Source organism: Copidosoma floridanum, unplaced genomic scaffold, assembly GCF_036245765.1.
Source record: "Copidosoma floridanum isolate Cflo_tuat_1 unplaced genomic scaffold, Cflo_Japanese_pri ptg000001l, whole genome shotgun sequence".
NCBI classification, from domain to species: Eukaryota; Metazoa; Arthropoda; class Insecta; order Hymenoptera; family Encyrtidae; genus Copidosoma; species Copidosoma floridanum.
In genome coordinates this window covers 18,425,250-18,444,862 of record NW_028321878.1, presented here as the reverse complement: position 1 = coordinate 18,444,862, position 19,613 = coordinate 18,425,250, and the positions used below count along the sequence as shown (strand labels likewise).

Below are 19,613 nucleotides of genomic sequence, written 5' to 3'. Positions count from 1 at the left end.
CACTACTTACTGATTTACTTATTGTGGCGTTAAAATTGAATGTTAACAAAGATTGCAAAGATTTAGCTCGTTTATAAAGATTCAGAGAGCGAAAGACTGTCAGCCAAAGTGAGATTTGAATCTCTTTGAGTAGCGTAGCGTGCAAATTGGACAATAACACGTATACTCTCATGATAATCATTAGATAACAAATCACTGGATCAAATAAAAAATCAGATGTATTGGGCGCACTTGCAAATAAATATTTTTTAGTCGCTCCGATCATTTCGACTCGTTTCGTTGTTATGTGCGTAGGTATATGCCATAATCAACATATTTTCACACTCTTAAACGACTTATCCAACTACGGCTCATATTACAATGGCAAATAAGTCGTAAACAGTCGTACATATATTATACTGATTATATGATAATTCAAGTTCGCGTACATGTTATAAATATACGGTCTCGCTCGCGCGAAAAGTTCCCTTGCGCGTCCTCGTTATTAAAAACCCCGTTGTCTCTCACCTTTCCCGCTCCTCTTCCTCCTCTCTTCGCACAATATGCAGTATGTGCACCTTGAATATTTATATACACACCCGTCCTTGTGCATGCATATGCATAGATATAATATATATACGTATGTATACTCAACTCCCGTACATCCCATGCAGTATAGGTGTAACACACACCTCCATCTATGTATACTTGAAGCAAGTATTACACGCGTTACTTTTTTAACGACATGCCCGATGTGCGCGAAAAAAATTCGTACATTATACCCTGCATGCACATCGTACATGCATCAGATATGTATATACGTATAAAGGTACCGCTAGGATTTACAGGCGCGGTAGCGCTCTTTTCAAGACACATTTTCGACCTTTGGCGATGAATGTATAGTGTGGCAGTAAGGGGGTAATATGGTACATCATCACGCACACACACTTACACGAAGTCGCTCCCTCGATTATCGATGCACGTCGCATAATATGCTGGGGCATCATAGGCGTATTATTATAAAAATGTTGTGGCACCGTTCTCATAATATTACACCCAAGTACGTATATAGTTTCGCGCAGTAAGGCCCCGATAACGCGCCTATATACATGTACAAGAAGAGATCAGATTATGGGAGAAATGGGGGTGTGTCATTACCTACTCTGCACCGTTGCCCGCGGCAAGCGTGTCTTTTCTAAATAATGACTAACTACTCAAGCTTAGGACTGCGCCTTTTGCGCCGTGGAGTTGCTGACGAGGAGGAGATTGGCACTTTTCGTGCGGCAGCGGCGCAAAGGAAAAACCGACGGATGTGTTGTGTTGCACTTGCGCGAAAGCGACGGAAACGATCAGCCGGTGGGTTATTAGTTTGCATTGGGTAGGTACTTTGGTTTTTGTTTTTCCAACGTTTTTAATGAGTATGGTGGTTTATTGATTCGTGAAGGTGCGCGTCCGGTGTGAAAGTCATACCCGACTTCAACGTGACGATTAATAGTCGAGGTGCACTTTTTACTCTATCCATTCGATTCTTGAATCATCCAATACTAACTAAATGTTTTTGAGATTTTGTTACAATGAACAAGCGGCTGAACTCATATACGAAAGACTCAGTCTTGCATGTGTCCAACATCAGAGTATTGGTATCAATGTGCTAACTTGAAATTTAAACTAACAAACGCTTTTTGTTTAATTCAGACGTTTTAAACGTTTTTCAATGTTAAGCATATATTATAACGACACTATAAAGATGAAATTGGTCAATACAAACAAATATGCTTCCAGAAGATCTACAATTTTCGTATCAAAAGTTTAGTCTAAAAATGTGATGTTCAGAAATCAGTGTTTTTTTGTTAATTTTGAAACGATTTTTGCTGATTAAATCGTTAAAATGGCACTTTAGAGAAAAACTTACTGTACAAAAAAGTATTTTAACGAGATCTACAACTCTATCGTTGAACGCGAACGTGTAAAACATAAGTGAAAAAAGTTATCGCTGAAAAAATCTCGAAAGTAGACGATTTCAAAGTGGTTACACTTTTTGCTCTGACAAAATCATAAGGCATACATTGGTCGAGCCTAAAAATACTTACTCAATCGGAAAGCACTAAGGCTTGGCTCAATTTGGGATAACAGTGACACTGGTTTGAATTGCTTAGAGTTGGTTAATGTTTATGTGATATGAAATACATGTATACATGAACGTAAGATGACACTTTTCTCAAGGTGGTAATTGGCATTTGAGCCCCAATGTGCTGAAAAACAATAAGATGGAAAGTCCAAAGTTCAGCCTAAAAACGTCTTTGTCGGAAAAAGCTTCGAATGTTTAAAAAACAAAAGGGAAACAGGTGGCTTTATGTTTCTCGAGTTGACCTTGGTCTACCGCACACAAGGACGCGAGTCGTCAAGTGAAAAATAACCATAAAAAAGTACCCTTACAGAGAGGAAGGAAGAAACAACCCAAAAACGAGCCTGAAAAAGTTACCAACAATGGAGCGCACACGTTTTTCGTCACAAGTGCAAGGGACCCTCGAAATCAATGATGAGAGCGCGTTTGCAGAAAAAACAAACGGAAAAATCAATCGGTGCCCTGCAAAGAAAAACCAAAAATTTACACCTGCGGCATCGTCCTCCCTCTCCCTGAACCCTACAAAGAATGGGAAAAAAAAAAGAAAAACAATTTTCAGCCAGCCCTCCTTAAAGGGTCTCCCTCTCTCTCCCCCATTCCTCGAGTCATTCATCTTTTCTCCACCTCTGAATATACCTACTCCGCAGCAGCGAAAATTCCTTTGGCTCGAATCCTCCCTTTTCCCCCGGTATAGGTATATATGTATACCTGCACTGCCTCCTCTGCTCGTCGTTTTCACACACAGGTGTGTATAGGTGTATACGGGAGGGAAGCAAAGAAAAGCAGCGCATAGCAACGCTGCTGGAGCTGTGTAGGGCTTCACGCCGCGCTCCCTCCGGAATGTGTCTGCGCGGGGGCCTATGCTGAAAAATCGATATTGCGGCGGAGAGAGGCAGCCTTCGTTTCTCTGCGATGTCGGAAAAACGTTTTTTCACCTTTACCCCCCCCCCCTCTTCTGTATTACAGTTCTCGCTTCCTCTCGATGGCGTCTTGCTGTATATAATATATAATGTCGGAGGAGGAAGAGGAGCGGACGATGTGTTTGTTCTACATGGTTGCGGAAATTGTAATGGGCCGTTTTTTTTTTTTTTTTTTTTTTTTACATCTATTACCAGTTATGGGGAGCACTGAAAAATATTACATTTGGGATTTTTAAGGTCTCCTCTCTGACGCACTGTACCTGTGATTCAGGATATACCGTACGAAGGACTACAAACGAGTTGTTAAAATTTAAGGACTTTTTTCAATTTTGATGCACCAAATGTTACCTTATATACCAGTGTTTTGCAAAGTTAAAAAATTTTCGTCAAACAAACGTGAGCGTGTACCACTGTACGATTTACTTGGGCATTGACATACAATTTTTCCTCGATTTTCCTTATCTGAGTCGTTTTTTTGCAAAGAACTTCTGGTAATAAAATTGATATCTTTAAAATTGGAATGTTTTTGTTGCACTGTCGTTAAAAAATCCTAAATCAACAATTTCACCTTCGTATGGATGTATAATTTTTTAACGGGACAAGACAATGAAAGTCAAAATTATGTAAAAGACATACTTATTATGACTACGTGATCGCTGTTGGGCTTATTTTCGTGTTTATTTATTGGTTGACATCTCATGTAGTGTATTATGATGCGTTAAACAGATATAAAGTGCAAAGTAAAGTTACTTCCCTATAGGCACAAAATTTAAGATTTTAATTAAACAGGAAGAATTTTTGTGAGTACAAAATAATTAAACTTTTTTTCCTACTAAAAAAAGGTGAAAAAACAGAAAAAAAACCAGTTTTTCCACCGTAACTTAGATTGATACACGCAAGGCGAGGCATGTGAACGAGCGTAATGTAACTTTGAGACGAAATGTAACCATTACTGTACGTATCTCTAAGCATAAAAAAATAGATTACGATATCCTGGTAAACTAAAAAAAAAAAATTTATGAAAAATGAACGAACGAAAAATAATTTTTATTAGATCCAACATTATTAAGGACAATTTTTCTTTGCATAATAATGAACGTCTACATCTCGTAAATAATTTATTTTAAGTATAATGTGTTATGCTCTTAACCGCACTCTTTTTCGTATCCATACTCGATAAAATAAAGTTTTATTAAATTCAAGTTTACGAGCAAAGTTACAACATTTAACAAGTTACAGTCACTCGTAGTATCCCATTTAATTGTCTTTACTCGCCGTAGCACATATGAACCGTTACGTAATATTCCTGTCAAGTATACTTGGTCAAATGAACCTTTGCACTTATACTTTGAATAATTTATAATTATTGGTAAAACGTGACTTTAAAGAATTGACGGTGAGGTTTTTTCAACAAGAGCATACAAAAGCAAACCTACACGTGTGTCAATTAAAAATAATCATAAACGTCTGTGTTGCGCCTTTCGGACAATACATTTTTCCATCTGCAATCGTTTGTACAGCAAAGATTAACGCGAACGGTAAGTTTATGCCGTTCCGAGAAACAGTAAAATTCGCAGAACGATAGACCAAACATAAAGAAGATAAGTGTATACGTATATATATATAACATGTCGTTACGGTATATAAAGTTTCGTGGCGTGTATTTCGTGCGTAAGTTTAACTCTTGGCACTTGAGTGTATTGTTGTGTTTGTCTCTAGCAAAAATTTCAAGTGGCGCGTCGCGCGGAATCTTATACCTGTATCAATTATGATTGAATCGTCAATTTATTATAAGAATATATCCAAAAGGGTTCGAATAAACAAAATTGGCATAAAAATTACTCTCGGCATACAAGATTGAGGCTACCCAAGAAAACGCGCTTGAAAATACTCAAAGAAAGTTTCTCGAAGAGAGTCTCGCTGTAGTAATCATATTTTCATCTTCTTCCACCTCTGGGGGGTTTTATAATTGTCCTTCTTTTTTGAGCCAACGTAAAATAAAAATAAAAAAAAACCCCATACGTAAATGAGAAACTTGATTCCTCTCTCCTCTCGTTGCCGTGAGGTTGTCGAAAAAATCTCGGCCCCCGTTGCCGTACCCATAATGTATACCTGGCGAATTCACACGAGCTGTACTTATGTAATAATAACCACGTAAAATATAGCATTAGAATGCAAAAAAATGCGGTAGGTGTCTATACCTACATACTGCACGTGTATTTAATGACAAAGGGCTTTCTTTTTTTGGGGGACTTGCTGCCGTGCTTTTTTTCTTCACGCAAAGTGTATTGTATACACGCGTATATACATATATTGTGCATCGCGTGCGCGAACCCCGACCCGACACCCGACGTCTAAAGTGCACACATATATATATACTGCACGCCATATGGTACGCGTTCCAGATTAGAATTACACTGACCATGATATTTCACGGTTCATGGGCCTGTAGTTTTCCGTGCTGTCGGCTATACATATGTATTATGTATATTCGCTTTTGTTGTTGTCGTGCTCTGCTGCCGGTATACTTATAAAATAATGAAGCGAAGGCTGCTGCACACCTATATATACTCCACGTAAATATCTGATGAAATCTTTTTCGCGGATTATGGGAAAATAGTTGGTTCGGTTCGTTTTTTCTTTCTATAAGGCGTATAGAAAGTGCAGTCTATTGTTCTTGTTCACCCTGAGGTATATACAAGTATACACACATACGTATAGTAAGTATACATCATGCCCTCCGAGAAATCATGCTGTAATACGTTCCGATACAATACAACTTTTCACAAAGTCATTATCTGTTTTATCGTTACGTATATGTATATATTTTTTTGTTATGAGATCGATTAGCTTATTGGGTGAATTGGGTCCTACAATACCTATACGAGTTAATGATGTGTGTGCTCCATTGTTGTCATCATCTCTAGTAACGAGTGTAATTGAAGATTATTGGAAGTAACGAACGAAACACAATTTCAACGTGATCATCGTACAATAATAATTATTATTATTATAACGATAATAAATAAAACATCTAAGAATAGAAGTTTCAACAAGGCAAGGAATAAAACATACCGAGAGATAAAAATAACAGTACAATAGAGATCTTGACCTTCTCTCTCCCTTGTGGGAGGGGTTCATATATGTACACATGCACGTGTATACAATATATACTTACATATTTCATCTATATGTGTATGCAAGTATAAGGGCAGAGAGGAGAAGTCGCGCCGCAATGTTACACATCTGCTCATTGACATTCATACTTGAAACGCGCGTGCGACGTTCTTACTCCACTAATGCAAACTTACCGAATCCAATTAGACCCTGATAAATGTGTGTATTCATATACTTATACGTATACCTGCAGTGCATATGTATACATGTTTGAAGATGACACGAGCAAATATATACACATACATGTTGTCAATTATACCTACAGATATGCATATTGTATTTTTTATCCACTTAATAGGCCACACAAGTATTATGTTTGCGTCGGCTTTGTTGTCCTTTGCAAAGAGAAGTTAACTCTATTTGTGCACGGGTACTTTGTATTCTCGCAAGAATTTTTTTAAAAAACTTTTTTTTATACTTAATGACTCATTATTCTTAGAGTTTGGCAAGGCAAGTGACGAATTATCATCAAATTATATAGACAAAATGGTAGCGCAGAGAATAGTCGTAACCCATAGGGGATTTCTGCGTGACTGATGATCACCGATCCGCGTATGTTACATGCAACATCGGACGCCTCGGTCTAAGAAGGCGCCAACTCGAAATTACCTTCGAGAAAGCACCAACTCGGAGGTATTTTTTATTTTCTAAAATTTTGTCAGTCGTGGCAATATTGTGTTTTATTTTACTATCAGTCATCATTTCAAACATGTATACAAGAGTAAACGAAGAACTTCATCGTCAGTAGGAGAAGTTATTTTAGTGCATCGTATTACGTGAGATGTGATTTCAGCGTATTTATATTTTGGTCATTTTTTTTTTTTTTTGCCACATATAAAACTGCTCGTTCAGATGATTATCAAGTCTGTCGTTTATCCCTACATTGAAAATTTTTGCTTCCTCATGAAATAAACCAGACGTCACTGTAACTAAAAATTGTTTTTCAGAGTTCAAAAAATTCCTCCAAGTCAGCGCTTATTTTTTCAATCCAAATCTCAGTTGTTTGCTTTTTTGAAGCGATTGTTGATGGCAATTTTGAGCCACCGCTATCTTTCCCCGATACCCAAACCCACATAACTATAACCAGCGTCGAGGTAACGGCGGTCGATATATTATCTGTTATTTTATGCCTACAAATATATGTAAGCACACGTGTGTGGGAGAGACACTATGTCTGTCAATTGCTGCAACCACAGCAGCCCATCAACGCCGGCTCGATGACAAGTCGCCGTGCGAGGACGCAGACATACGAACAACCTCACGTCGTACCTTCCTTTTTTTTTCCTCCTTCTAATGCCCAACGACGATGCATCTACTTGCACCATTTTCAGCTCACGGGAAGCATACAGAGAATCAAGCCACAGAGAAACAAAATCAATCTCGGACTCGATCCATCTTCCCATTTTTTTTTCTCTTTTTTTTCAACACACTTGAATAAACGTAGTACCTGTATGACTGACGACGCATGGATGCGCATCAAAAATCACTACGGTTGTAGCGAGTGTCGAGCCACTGATGGCCGTGTCGCGGTACAACCCAACATCACCGCCACGCGTAATATGTATGCTCGTGTGTGCACGACGCGTAAATGACGTAACCGCAAGCAAGACTCCCTCTGTCAAGTGCACGTATATATACTGTTTTATATGCCTAGACCTTTACACGCATCATGTTATATTATATGTGTCAGGTGTGGAAAGAGAAACCATCGTTGCGTGTGCACGTGAGCATGTATAATAATGTTGTTGCACACTCTCTCGAAGGCACGACACTTTGTTCACTTTAATTTAAGAAACGAGGACGAGTTGTTTCTTTTGTTTTTTTTCTTATTATTTCCTCTCCTCCCCTTTTTTTTCTTTTTCGATGTTCTAAAAGGGCACTGGCTTCCGTGCCTTTTCCGTCTTGTCGTCGCTGTGTACTTATATTTTTAGACGAGCGCTTGAGTAATGCGTTTCGTTCCTTTTGACGGCCGAGACGCGTATAGCTCGTGCTGATTGAAAAATTAATTCAATTATTACTGCGGCTCACACGTGATGGTTAAAATTCAATTGGAGAACGTGTACAGTATTATGGTGCCATAGTCAGGAATTTCTCGAATCCGGTGTATGTGGGATTGAGTGTTACTTTGTAAGGGGGCAGATGGGGAAAGATAAAGCCGAGCCGAGTAAGAGCTCGTTCGGAGCTATCCATTCGTCTCTCCGGATGGGATTCCTCGAGACTATAGTGGAAAAGGCTATTGGAGCTTTTTTTTTTTCTTTTCTTTTAAAAGTTATTTTATGCCCGTGAGTTTGTAGAGCCGAAGTGATTCCTTCGTTCCGCTTCGTGTTGGCTACAGTCTGATAATTCGATTAAAATCAGAGTTAATTGAATGTCATTCGACGCCAACAGGGTTAATTGCTTGGCACGCGATTTCAAAGGGCACGCATTTCGAAAGTTTTTGAGTTAGCGACCCTCGGAAAGGTCACATCGAACAAACGGTGGATAATGACGGCGAATTTAATTATTTTGGGATGAATTTAGGGTAGAAGTAAGAGTTTATGGAGTTACATGCACTATGTTGGAGCTAAACAAGTGGACATGTTTTATAAATCGTATTGTAGGTAGATTGTAAATTATTTATAAAATTCCGGTACACAATATTCTAATGAGATAAAAACATTATTGCTCCTTGGTTATGTGCATCAATAAATACTCACTTTATCAAAACTATATATTTACGTACGCGTAGGTAGTGCCTTATTGTGTTAATCCTAAATGGATTTTTTCCGCCTGTACCACGTTGATGACCATTTACGTTCATCTGTATGTCTACAGTTTTTGTTCTTTACAATAACTCTTTTTACTTCTCCATGCCTTATCAATATTCATGTTTTTTGTGCCTTTAGTCTTTTCTTCTCTTTCAAATTTCCACGTTTTTCCTTATTATTATTGTATATTTTCATTACCAACCAAGCGAGTTTTTACTGAAAGTGATAGGAAAAAATACGGAAATCAATTCAGAACTGCAGATAAATCTTGGAAAAAAAAATTTGCTCCCAAACAGCTGTTGTGAAAACCATTTTTCCAGTACAAAAAAATCAGAGTGCTATGATTCCATTGGTAATCGAATAATCGAAGCCTCGACAACGTTTTTACAGAAATTCCTTCATTAGCATGTATAGAGGTATAGCCACTTTGTGTTTCGTATATTATATAGGTAATAATCGTTGATACATTGGCTGTGTTCAAGTTTTGTTACCAAACCATGTACTGTATGTACCAAACGATGATTTTCATGATTCCACTCAGTAAACATTATAGCGTTTATTGTTTCAACTCATTTACTCAAGATAAATAGTAGATACAGTTTTTTTTACGGTGAATAAAACATGGAAATTCTGTTGCAAGTGATAGTAGACAATCAATTGTATATGTACACCCAAGTAAGAAGCATCCACATGTACTTGACGCGTGATTGTGAAAAAAGTCTGAAATCCCCCGGTACCAGTGGAGTCAACTAAAATATTCGTTCAAACTTGCATCAGGTTGAATTTTTTGCTAAATCCTCGGGGCTGGTTCTAAGTTTATACTTCGTAGACTATAGCTGCTTCGCGGGACTTACGGTATCGGCGAGGGGCTGCACTCTAGTGAAGTCATTAAAAAAGACTTCAAAAGTCTCAAACAGACTTCGGAGTGAGCAGCTCCTCGGGTATAGGTCACATGAAAAATGAAGAAAAAGGGGCATCGGAACAAATTTAAGTTTCACCACCCTACATAGAAAAACAAAACATACCCCAAATTACTGCTCGTATACATCCGCGGCTCCAATTTGCATTCGTTAAAATCTGATTGTTGGAAAAAAAAAAAAATAAATAACGCGTCGGTTTGTTTAACGCGACTTATGCGCGAAACATAAAGTCAATAGCGAGCATTCACGTATATAATCGCTCGTTATATCCTCGTATAAGCGCTCGTTCGCATGCGCGTACACCCACGACGAATTCTCTTATCCTCGCATTCAATGGAGAAAAAAAAGAGCATTGAATGTAATCTCAAGATCCGCGCGCTCCCGCACACACTCACGCGCGGACCAACAAATGGAAAACGACTCTCGTTTAATTCGCCTTTATTACGCGCATCGCAGCGAGTCCTTTTTATGGCAATGGGCTCACGTAACCGTCAGCGCGTGTGTGCACTGTATACGTGGGTCCACAATACCATCAGGACAGGCAAGCGCGAGTGTCCTTGGTGTGATGATGTTGTCGAGGGACGCATTAACTTTTTTGTCTCGAAATTGTTTCTTTTCTTTTTTTTTTTTTTTTTTTTTTTTTGTTCACGTATACTTGAGTTACGCGTTTCGCGTGGAAAATCGAAAAATGACGTATACGATTCCTCACAACAAACTTGCGAGTTTGAAACTGGTAGTACATATACATAATATACGTGCACTTATGTACCATAAAGTCGTAATTTGTGGTGCACAAACGAGGGAGTAAGAAAAAAAAAAAAACTCGTAAAGGTTGAGCATGCGTTGTACACATTGATTACACGTTCCGTGTGTATATGTACACATGCAAGCACCTTTTGTGTCGCTCATTAAGCGAAGTAGATTGCAAGTTACGTACACCACACAATGCAAGCTTGTACACATTCATAACATGGACGTGATCGTGCCGTCGCTGCTGATGATGATGATGATCGGAGGACTAATTTCTTTCATGTACATAAGTAATATGTGTATTGTGTGAATCTGCACGAAATACGAGTTGCGCTGCTGTAGGCGCACAGAGTTTGCCTTTCGTATTAAATTTAACGATGCAGAGTCGGTGTGGGTACTTTAATTTACTGGGCAAAGCTAAATGGACGATTATACGTATATATTATGTGGTGCACAGGTGCGTGCACGCGAGGCTAAGACGTATAGTTTGTTTATCGTCATAACGTAGCGTGAGAAAATATTATTTATGACTCGATGAAGCAGAAAGCATTACCTCCGAATGGTCAATATGTCGAATGATTCGGCTAAGTGATGTGGAAATCATTGCGAACTGATTTAAAAAAAATAATAATAATAAGATTGTACATCTGATGGTACGTACGGTACATCCGATGTATTTTTTTTTGTTGCTCATTTTTCGATAAGAAGCTGACGAATGGTGCAAGTGAAGAACGTAACAAGCAGTTTATGGTTTTTTAAATGCACTTTGAATTTCAAATTTCCATCATCATAAAATTTATATGACAGAGTGGTAATATCTTTGTCCAAGATAACATTTCGTAATTCCAAGCGAAGATTTGCTGTTTCGATTTATCATGTGATATGTACTAAGAAAAGCTTTCAAGTCCTCATAACCAGCCACTTCTCTGTTAGATGAAAATATGATTTTTTTGGAGCCTGGACTTCAAGAAAACTTTGGCAGAAGCATGGATCTTGTGTATAGGTAGTGCGTGACCCAATTTTCAGAGTATCTGCAAAAATCTTTAGCTATAGGTGGGATTCAGTTACTCATAGCTGAAGTTTAACTTCTTTTTTTTTTGCTTATAAATTTCAATGGTTTAAGAGTAGAAGGCTAAAAAAGACACCTACCATGTATTTATTTATTTATTCTTATTATCTCAGGTATTGGAAAAAAAGTTTTCAATTATTGCGTTTAGGCATGTGCACTAAATTTTTTAGACTCAGAAAAAACCCTCTCATATTTAACTCAGGCCTAAAAATTTTAATTTTTCTTATAGAGCTAATGATCGCAACAACGTTTGTTTTTTTTCATAACGTTTTAAAGCATTTGATAAGTAGTTAAAATAAAAAAAAAATAAAAAGTTTTTTTAGTTGAATACTGAAAGTTTCGATAGGGTATATAGGTATTTGAAAGTTTTTCGAGACTAATAGAAATATCATGATTTTTGTCACAACAATTTTGAAACATACAATTCATTCAATAAAAATTTGTAACTTTTTATTATTAAATACGTTAAAAGGAATATTAAATTTGTTGTCATCACGAGAATCACAGCTGTTTTCCAGTTCACTTTGAAGTTATAGTGTCATTTTTCCAGACCTTAAATAAATTCTCGAACACCCTACTATTGACATTTTTTCTTGGCACTCGACTCAAACCACAACGATTATTGCACAATTTTCAACTGTCAAATAAGTAAGTACTTTAGATAGAATGCACAACTTATTTGCAAAAACAATGTTTACTTAGAAATGTACTTTAAAGATACATAATGTTCATTCTAAGTTTCAAAACAAAATCTCTTCGAACATACCCAGTATGTTGATATTTATTTCTGATTTTTCGGACAAGACTTGGTATGGACACATGATTATTTTTTTCGCTCATCCGCCATATGGTTAATAATGAGATTATACCAACATTTATAAATAATTCGTTGTAACTATAGTTCCAGTAGATAAGTATTCGCTAGCATAAGAACTTATGGAACTTTGGAGTTATATTTGTGAAATACCTTGCATGACTGGTGCTCACGAGCACCAAACTATATAACTTCTGAGCTCGTTTCTAAGCATCAACGTCGAATGAATGTTTGCGAGTACACGCCGTACAGTGTAAGGTGGTGAGTGTGATGCTGCAAGGCCAATGACTTTTACTGCAATCGAAAATTCGTGAGGGGCACTCGGCAGCATTTGGTGTGCGGCGTTGTGCTTGACGCGTATATTACGTGCCTTTTGAGATCGGACATGTGTTGGGGGAATAGTAACCAAACACATAAATACTGGAAATCAATAGAAGTTGTGGTATATATACGAGGAAATCCACCAAAAATATCTCGTTTTTGTCCCCCATGTAATTTTAAATAGTGTCACCCTTACTCAAACCCGTGTTCAAAACTTTTGCCTCATAGTACACGGCATTGTGACTAAAATGAGTCCAGTTTCAAGGGTGTACCTCGAAAAAAATTTTTATTTATTTAAATGGGGGACAAAAACGGGATATTTTTTCGTGGATTTCCTCATGTCTATATGTATAAAAATCGTGATGTTGCTGCTTCGGATTGATTCAAATAATTGGAGAAACCATTTGCAGTAGGAAAATGAAATAATTTTTTTACCCTTCAGTCCAAAAATTGGTATTCAACTGATAATGAAATTGAAAAGTTTTCGTAATAAAAAATTATGAGCAAGAACAATTTTAAAAAATGCCTAACGTTTGAAAAAGTTTAAAAATCTGTAAAATCGTAATCATTTTTCTGAGGAACAATTACTTATATTCCTAATCTAAGAAATGGGAGGAATCATCTACTTATTTTTTCACGGTTTTACCGTTCAAAAATATATGATGATGTGAATAGCACCTACGCCTTTACTTACCCACACTACGAACGTGATCGAGACACTTTCGCTATTGAATCATCAGATATATAATATACAAGTAAAAATGTATTGTTACTGTGACGCTTAACCTACCCACGAAACAATCAAATGAAAGCCAGATAGCCAATAGTTTCGTTTGGAAACATCCCTGTGTACCATTAGTGCAAAAAAGCATTTATTTGACCATAACGGTGTATAATCTATGATAAGATGAAAAAAAAAAAAAGATTTGTTTACCTAACGGTCGCATCTCTGTTTTTCTTTTACAGTCGTACGCGCGAGACAAAGCGCAGCCGAAGAGTCTACCGCCCCACACGACTCTCCAGAGACATGTCAAAGCAAACCGAAACGTCCACATACCAAGGTAAGACTAACAACATATTATTGCCTTAACATGCTCTTGCCACTTACACCTATACATACCTATTGATACAGTACATTATAGTCATCATTTCTGTATATATAGACGCGTGTGAACTTTCGTACGATTTTTTTTTCTTTTCCAATTACCGATACCCATTGCATGTATATACACTTTCACGTGTGATATCTCTTCCCTTCCCCAAACAACAAATCAGCGCGTCGAAGATCCAAAAAACATGCAGATTAAAATGCAATTCTTTGATCAACAACAACGAACGAGTCCAACCGTCCCTTGTTTGTTCGAAGGTTCTATTATCCCGGGGGTAAGCCAGTGCCATTATCGCAGGTCGAGGCAACGATCGCCCGGATCAGCGCGGCTTTCCAGAGTCTTCCAGGTCATCGGGCTTCGCGCTCGCAGTTCCATGCCATTACGAAGGTATGCCGGCTATTTGCCTTTTTGCTGTATACACACGTGATACAACCGTACGCGCATTTTATGTATACCTACAAGTACTGCTACTACTATGTACTTGTATGCATATATGTATATGAAGAAAGAGTGGACGGTGCTGTTTCTCTTTTGCTTTACTCTGTGATGTGCAGGGTATACGCTTCATTCTGCATGTTACCATCCATCGCTCGTTTCTACACGTGTACTTGAACAAAAGTTATTGGCTTGTCGATTAAGGTAGTACTCTCGAGACTCTAGTTAGTTAGTTACTGTTCAGATTTCTTTCAAATCTCGTGAGCCTACACGGAGACAAAAAAAATAATGAAAATTGTTGAGAAATTCCAGCAAAAATTACCATTCCGCACAGTGAATCGGATGTAAGCTGCCAGAAAAGGAAAAAATTATTATTTTATATAGTAAAGATAATAGTTTCAGTAGTTAGAATTATGGTAAAGTAAACTTTCAAAGGATCGGTTAATAAATTTTACTTTTCAGTATCTAAATTTTTACTGTTCTAACCATAATTTTTACTCTTCGAATCGTAATTTGAACCGTTACAACAATAATCTTTACTATTGAAAGTAATAATTTTTTCCTTTTTTGACTCTGATTTACTGTGCGAAATGGTAACTTTTTCTGGGATTTCTCTATAATTTTTGTTATTTTTTTCTCTCAGTGTACGAAAAAAAAAAAAAAAAAAAGGTTGAAAATGTTTTTATTTTGTTGTGGTGGATGTTTACGGGAAATCGTAGTGAAATTTACATTTTTAAAGAAACTACTTGCCGATTAGATTTTAATAAAAAATTAATAAAGCAGAAACTGAAGATGCAGGATACATAATATATTATGTATTTAAGGTTCGCTTCGAAATTTTCGAAATTTTGATACAGAGCGCGTGAGAGAATTAGTTGAACGAGGTAAAAAAATTTTTCCAAACGAGCACAATAAAGCAACATCAGCTTTCCAAGTATACATAAGATGCATTTTTTTTTTCTTTATTCTCGAAATTTCTCCCCAATACCATTAGAGACGCGATAATGACTCACGCGTCGATGCAGCTCTCTCCTCGGCTTTCCATTGTACGCAAATGAGTTAGCCGTGGCGCGCGAAAGAAAATTCCCGCGAGATAATGATTAATAATTTGCCCGCGGTCTACAGGCCTGCGATCTACCGCTGTACTGGAAGGTTCCACTTTTCCTGGCCTCGGGGGGCGACACCAACGGGATCATCGAGATGAGCGAGTTCCTCGACTTTTGGAAAGAGTGAGTATACATAATATATATACACGTAATTACCCGTAACAAGCACCTCTTCCGGTGCATGTATACTCTCTAAATTTTAAATAAGTATAGTGATAAGTGCAGTATAACTTTTTCAAAATAGCGAATCAGTCAATTTCACTGTTTCAAAGTTGTATATATTTATAACTTATTTGAACTAGTGAATGTTCACTGGGAAATAGTGAATATTCACTTTTTGTACCAAGTTAACGTTCCACTATTTAAATTAGTCGGTAAAATTATTGTTGGTACCATTTGAAATGATGCGCATGGGTTGTACAATTATCTTTATTTGGATAAAAATCGTTATAGTTGAATTACTAATGAATATTTAGAATTAAAACTTATGTCGACTTGGCGCGAATAAAAGATCCTACAAAATTTCACTATTTCGCCAGTGAAAATCCTGTTCATTTGCGCAAATAGTGAAATTTTCACTGTTTCAAGTTAACAGAGTACCCCAATTACAAGCGCCATGATAGTTATTCCTTTTTTTTGACACACTTGAACCGATGATGTCTAATTTGATTTCCATTGCCACGAATCTCCATCGAGTGAAAAAAAAAATCACCGAGTCACATATTTTTGTAAAATAATGAAAAAAAAAAAAAAAAAAGAAAAAAAAAAGTGACCAAGAACTACGCACTAACCCCCTTGATCGGCTTGCCCCCAGATTGACGAACTCGCATCACGACGCGGCCAGTAAATTCGTGCGCATCGTGACCCGGGGCCTAAGGCCGAGCATATTCCCCGAGGACCTGATACCCCTGGTCCAGGACGTCGTCGAGACCCATCCCGGACTGACATTCCTCAAGGAGGCGACCGAGTTCCACTCACGCTACGTCCACACGGTAAGAGATCTGATATCTTCCCCCCGATGCCCCACCCAATTTTTTTTTTTTTTTTCCCCATCAATATACATATATATATTATACGCGGATCGACCACACGTGCATCAGCCGATGCTTTCTCCGTCCAGCATTTTTTATACACTTGTAAATGAGAAGAAAGAAGGGGGACTCTCTCCCCCCGCGCAGCGGCATCGGAGGCCGGGAAAGCGTCGCTCGCGCGCGCGCTCGGCTCGTTCTCTTTGTTGGAAAATCAATAGGGCGCGCTCTGCCGCGGCTCGAGGGACACGTTATAAATATATGTGTATATGTATACAACATACGTACAAAAGCTCTATAGTCTATAGTTTTACCATACGTACATATATATTTTTACACATAAGCGTATAGGTGTGGGCGAGAGTTTGTGTATATTACATTTATATATATGTATGTATGGAGACCGGCACGGCCATTGTCTCCTACGTACCCTTACGCCTTTCTCGGAGCGCGTGTGTGGTATACGTGCGTTTAGGTTCTTCTCTCGAGACAATATATATACCTAAGTCGATCGGTGTATATGGTATGGATTTGCTTGCTTGGGTTTTGATTTTTGGATTTTGAGGGGGAGGTATGGGAGCGGTTTGTTTTTGTACAGAACGAATGACTCGATGGGAAAATGCAGGGTATACTTTTTATCGTTTACGTGAGACAATTTTATTCGCCACTCGAGAATTTTCATTTCATTTCAAGTTTCGAAATTTATGTCTACCAAGTGATTTTCGCGGGCAAAAATATAGTATAGTATCGGCATGATTAGAAATACATTGATGGCAATCGCTGGTCTAACTGTGCACGGCTCCGTAGAATGTCACGCAACACCTAAATTTAATACTACAGTATTTACTTTACTTTACGTGATTTGAGATTCGAGAAAAAAAAAAAAAAAAAAACATGTTTTTGACTTTCATACCCAAAATGGTTTTTATCGTCTACTTACATAATTATTTTCACGAAATATCTTGCGTCGGTCGACATTACGCATATATATATATGGCGATTGCACTTTTTGGTAATTGGTAAATGAATTGTATTTTAAATACCTTGGATGTAAAAACCCCGTGAATTTGTATTTGTTTCATTACACGTGGAGCCCATTACCCTCAACTTGCTTTAAAAATCTAGATGAAATTCAATTATATTTTGCGAAAACTTCGAATACAATTCCTTAGGATGCAACGAGAAAGATATATTTTTCCCGAAAAAATTCAACTCACACAAGTATCCAATTGCAGGTGATAGCGAGGATATTTTACTGCGTCAATCGCAGCTGGAGCGGCAAAATCTCGCTGTCGGAGCTCAGGCGGAGCAACTTGCTGTCGGTGATCGGCGTACTCGAGCACGAGGAGGATATCAATCAGGTGACCGCCTACTTCAGCTACGAGCACTTTTACGTCATCTACTGCAAGTTCTGGGAGCTCGACCGCGACCACGACCTGTTCATCGACAAGATGGATCTCACCCGACACAACGATCACGGTGAGGACTTTTTTCTTTCCCCAAATCAACCATTTGCTGGCTATTGGTTTACGACACGTTTTCACGGAGTACATTTTTCAATCGAGTTTTGACAGAAAAACACCATAAAGCAAAATATGCTCGTTAAACGTTTCCAAACAATTGACACATTTGGCTTCGTCCACAGCACTGTCGACACGGATGATCGAGCGGATCTTCAGCGGGGCGGTGACGAGGGGCGTCAAAAGTGCCAACGGCGTCCAGCACCTCGAGGACAAGATGAGCTACACCGAGTTCGTCTGGTTCTTACTCAGCGAGGAGGACAAGAACCACCCCACCGCCATTGAGTACTGGTTCAGGTACATGTACAATATACGCGTGCCCTGACGTTACATATTATTACTGTTGTCATTGACCTTTGCCCCAATAAATAATTCTTGGTCCCGTGCAGGTGCATGGATTTGGACGGTGACGGCTACCTCTCGATGTACGAGCTGGAGTACTTTTACGAGGAACAATTGCACAGGATGGAAGCCATCGGAATTGAAACTTTGCCCTTCGAAGACTGCCTCTGTCAGGTGCGCAACGGGGAAGGGAAGACCATAACACATACACGTGATATTGAAACTCGTTACTTACGTGATATTAAAATGTATTGCAGATGCTGGACATGCTCCATCCGGTGATTCCGGGGAAGATATCGCTGAGCGATTTGAAAAAGTGCAAGATGACGTCCATATTCTTCGACACGTTCTTCAATCTCGAGAAGTACTTGGATCACGAGCAGAGGGATCCGTTCGCCTCGGCCAGGGATCATGACGCGGACGGACACGAGGTAGTTTTCCATTTTTTCAAGCCTTTGCAAGTAGCTATGTTGTACAACTCTAAATGTTGTTTTGTTTCCTTGCAGCTTTCGGACTGGGATCGTTTTGCAGCCGAAGAGTACGAACTTTTGGTGGCCGAGGAAAGCGGCAACGACCAAAACGATCAATCGTGAGTATCTCGGTATACTTTTCACCCGCCTCTTTCGTCTCATAACATAACATACCTATGGTTTAACGCTAAAATTCAGATGAAGAAAATTCTCACCTCTCTACACCTATACAAACTATCGTCATGATGCTTTTACTTTGTCATACTTTTTTTCCAGTGTACGCTACTGCATTCGTTTCTTTCCTTTCGAGTAACCATTAGTTCATCATCACGAGTAGTTTTTTGAGTTTTCGTCATATTATGTTTATAGCTGACGTTTACTTTGAGTTTTGTATTTTCATTTTTCTTTTTTTTTTTCTTTTTTACTTTGAGTTTGGAATAATCATACGTACATAACTTCGATTACTTTTGGCACAAGTATGGATCTTTTATTTATATTTTTTGCCATACACTACTGGCATGCCTCGTGTGTGGTCGTATGTACATATACGATTTAGCACTTTTTATTTGCATTTGGATTATTATCATCATTTTGATTTTATGTATACGATGAGTCTAAAGAAAATAATCGAGTATCATTTTCAGAATCTATTAATTTTTCGATTATGATTTCCATGATTTTCAAGTAGAAGAGCTTTGCACATCAGATAAGCCATCATAATCACGTCGCAAGCATGTACACTACTCGAACATTCATTCAGTACCATGTTATATAATATATA

General features: G+C 38.1%; 1 protein-coding gene across 3 annotated transcripts in view; it reads left to right on the top strand.

Annotated features, from left to right (window-relative positions):
- Nucleotides 1–19,613, top strand: part of LOC106644311 (uncharacterized) — a 45,860-nt gene that overhangs the window by 24,273 nt on the left and 1,974 nt on the right. For all 3 annotated transcript variants that reach the window (XM_089592220.1, XM_014359757.2, XM_089592692.1), the window contains 9 exons: nt 13,789–13,883; nt 14,189–14,318; nt 15,492–15,595; nt 16,287–16,464; nt 17,736–17,979; nt 18,146–18,317; nt 18,410–18,536; nt 18,620–18,793; nt 18,869–18,951. In XM_089592220.1, coding sequence (XP_089448346.1) covers nt 13,789–13,883; nt 14,189–14,318; nt 15,492–15,595; nt 16,287–16,464; nt 17,736–17,979; nt 18,146–18,317; nt 18,410–18,536; nt 18,620–18,793; nt 18,869–18,951 — 1,307 coding nt within the window. The remainder of the gene's footprint in view (nt 1–13,788; nt 13,884–14,188; nt 14,319–15,491; nt 15,596–16,286; nt 16,465–17,735; nt 17,980–18,145; nt 18,318–18,409; nt 18,537–18,619; nt 18,794–18,868; nt 18,952–19,613) is intronic.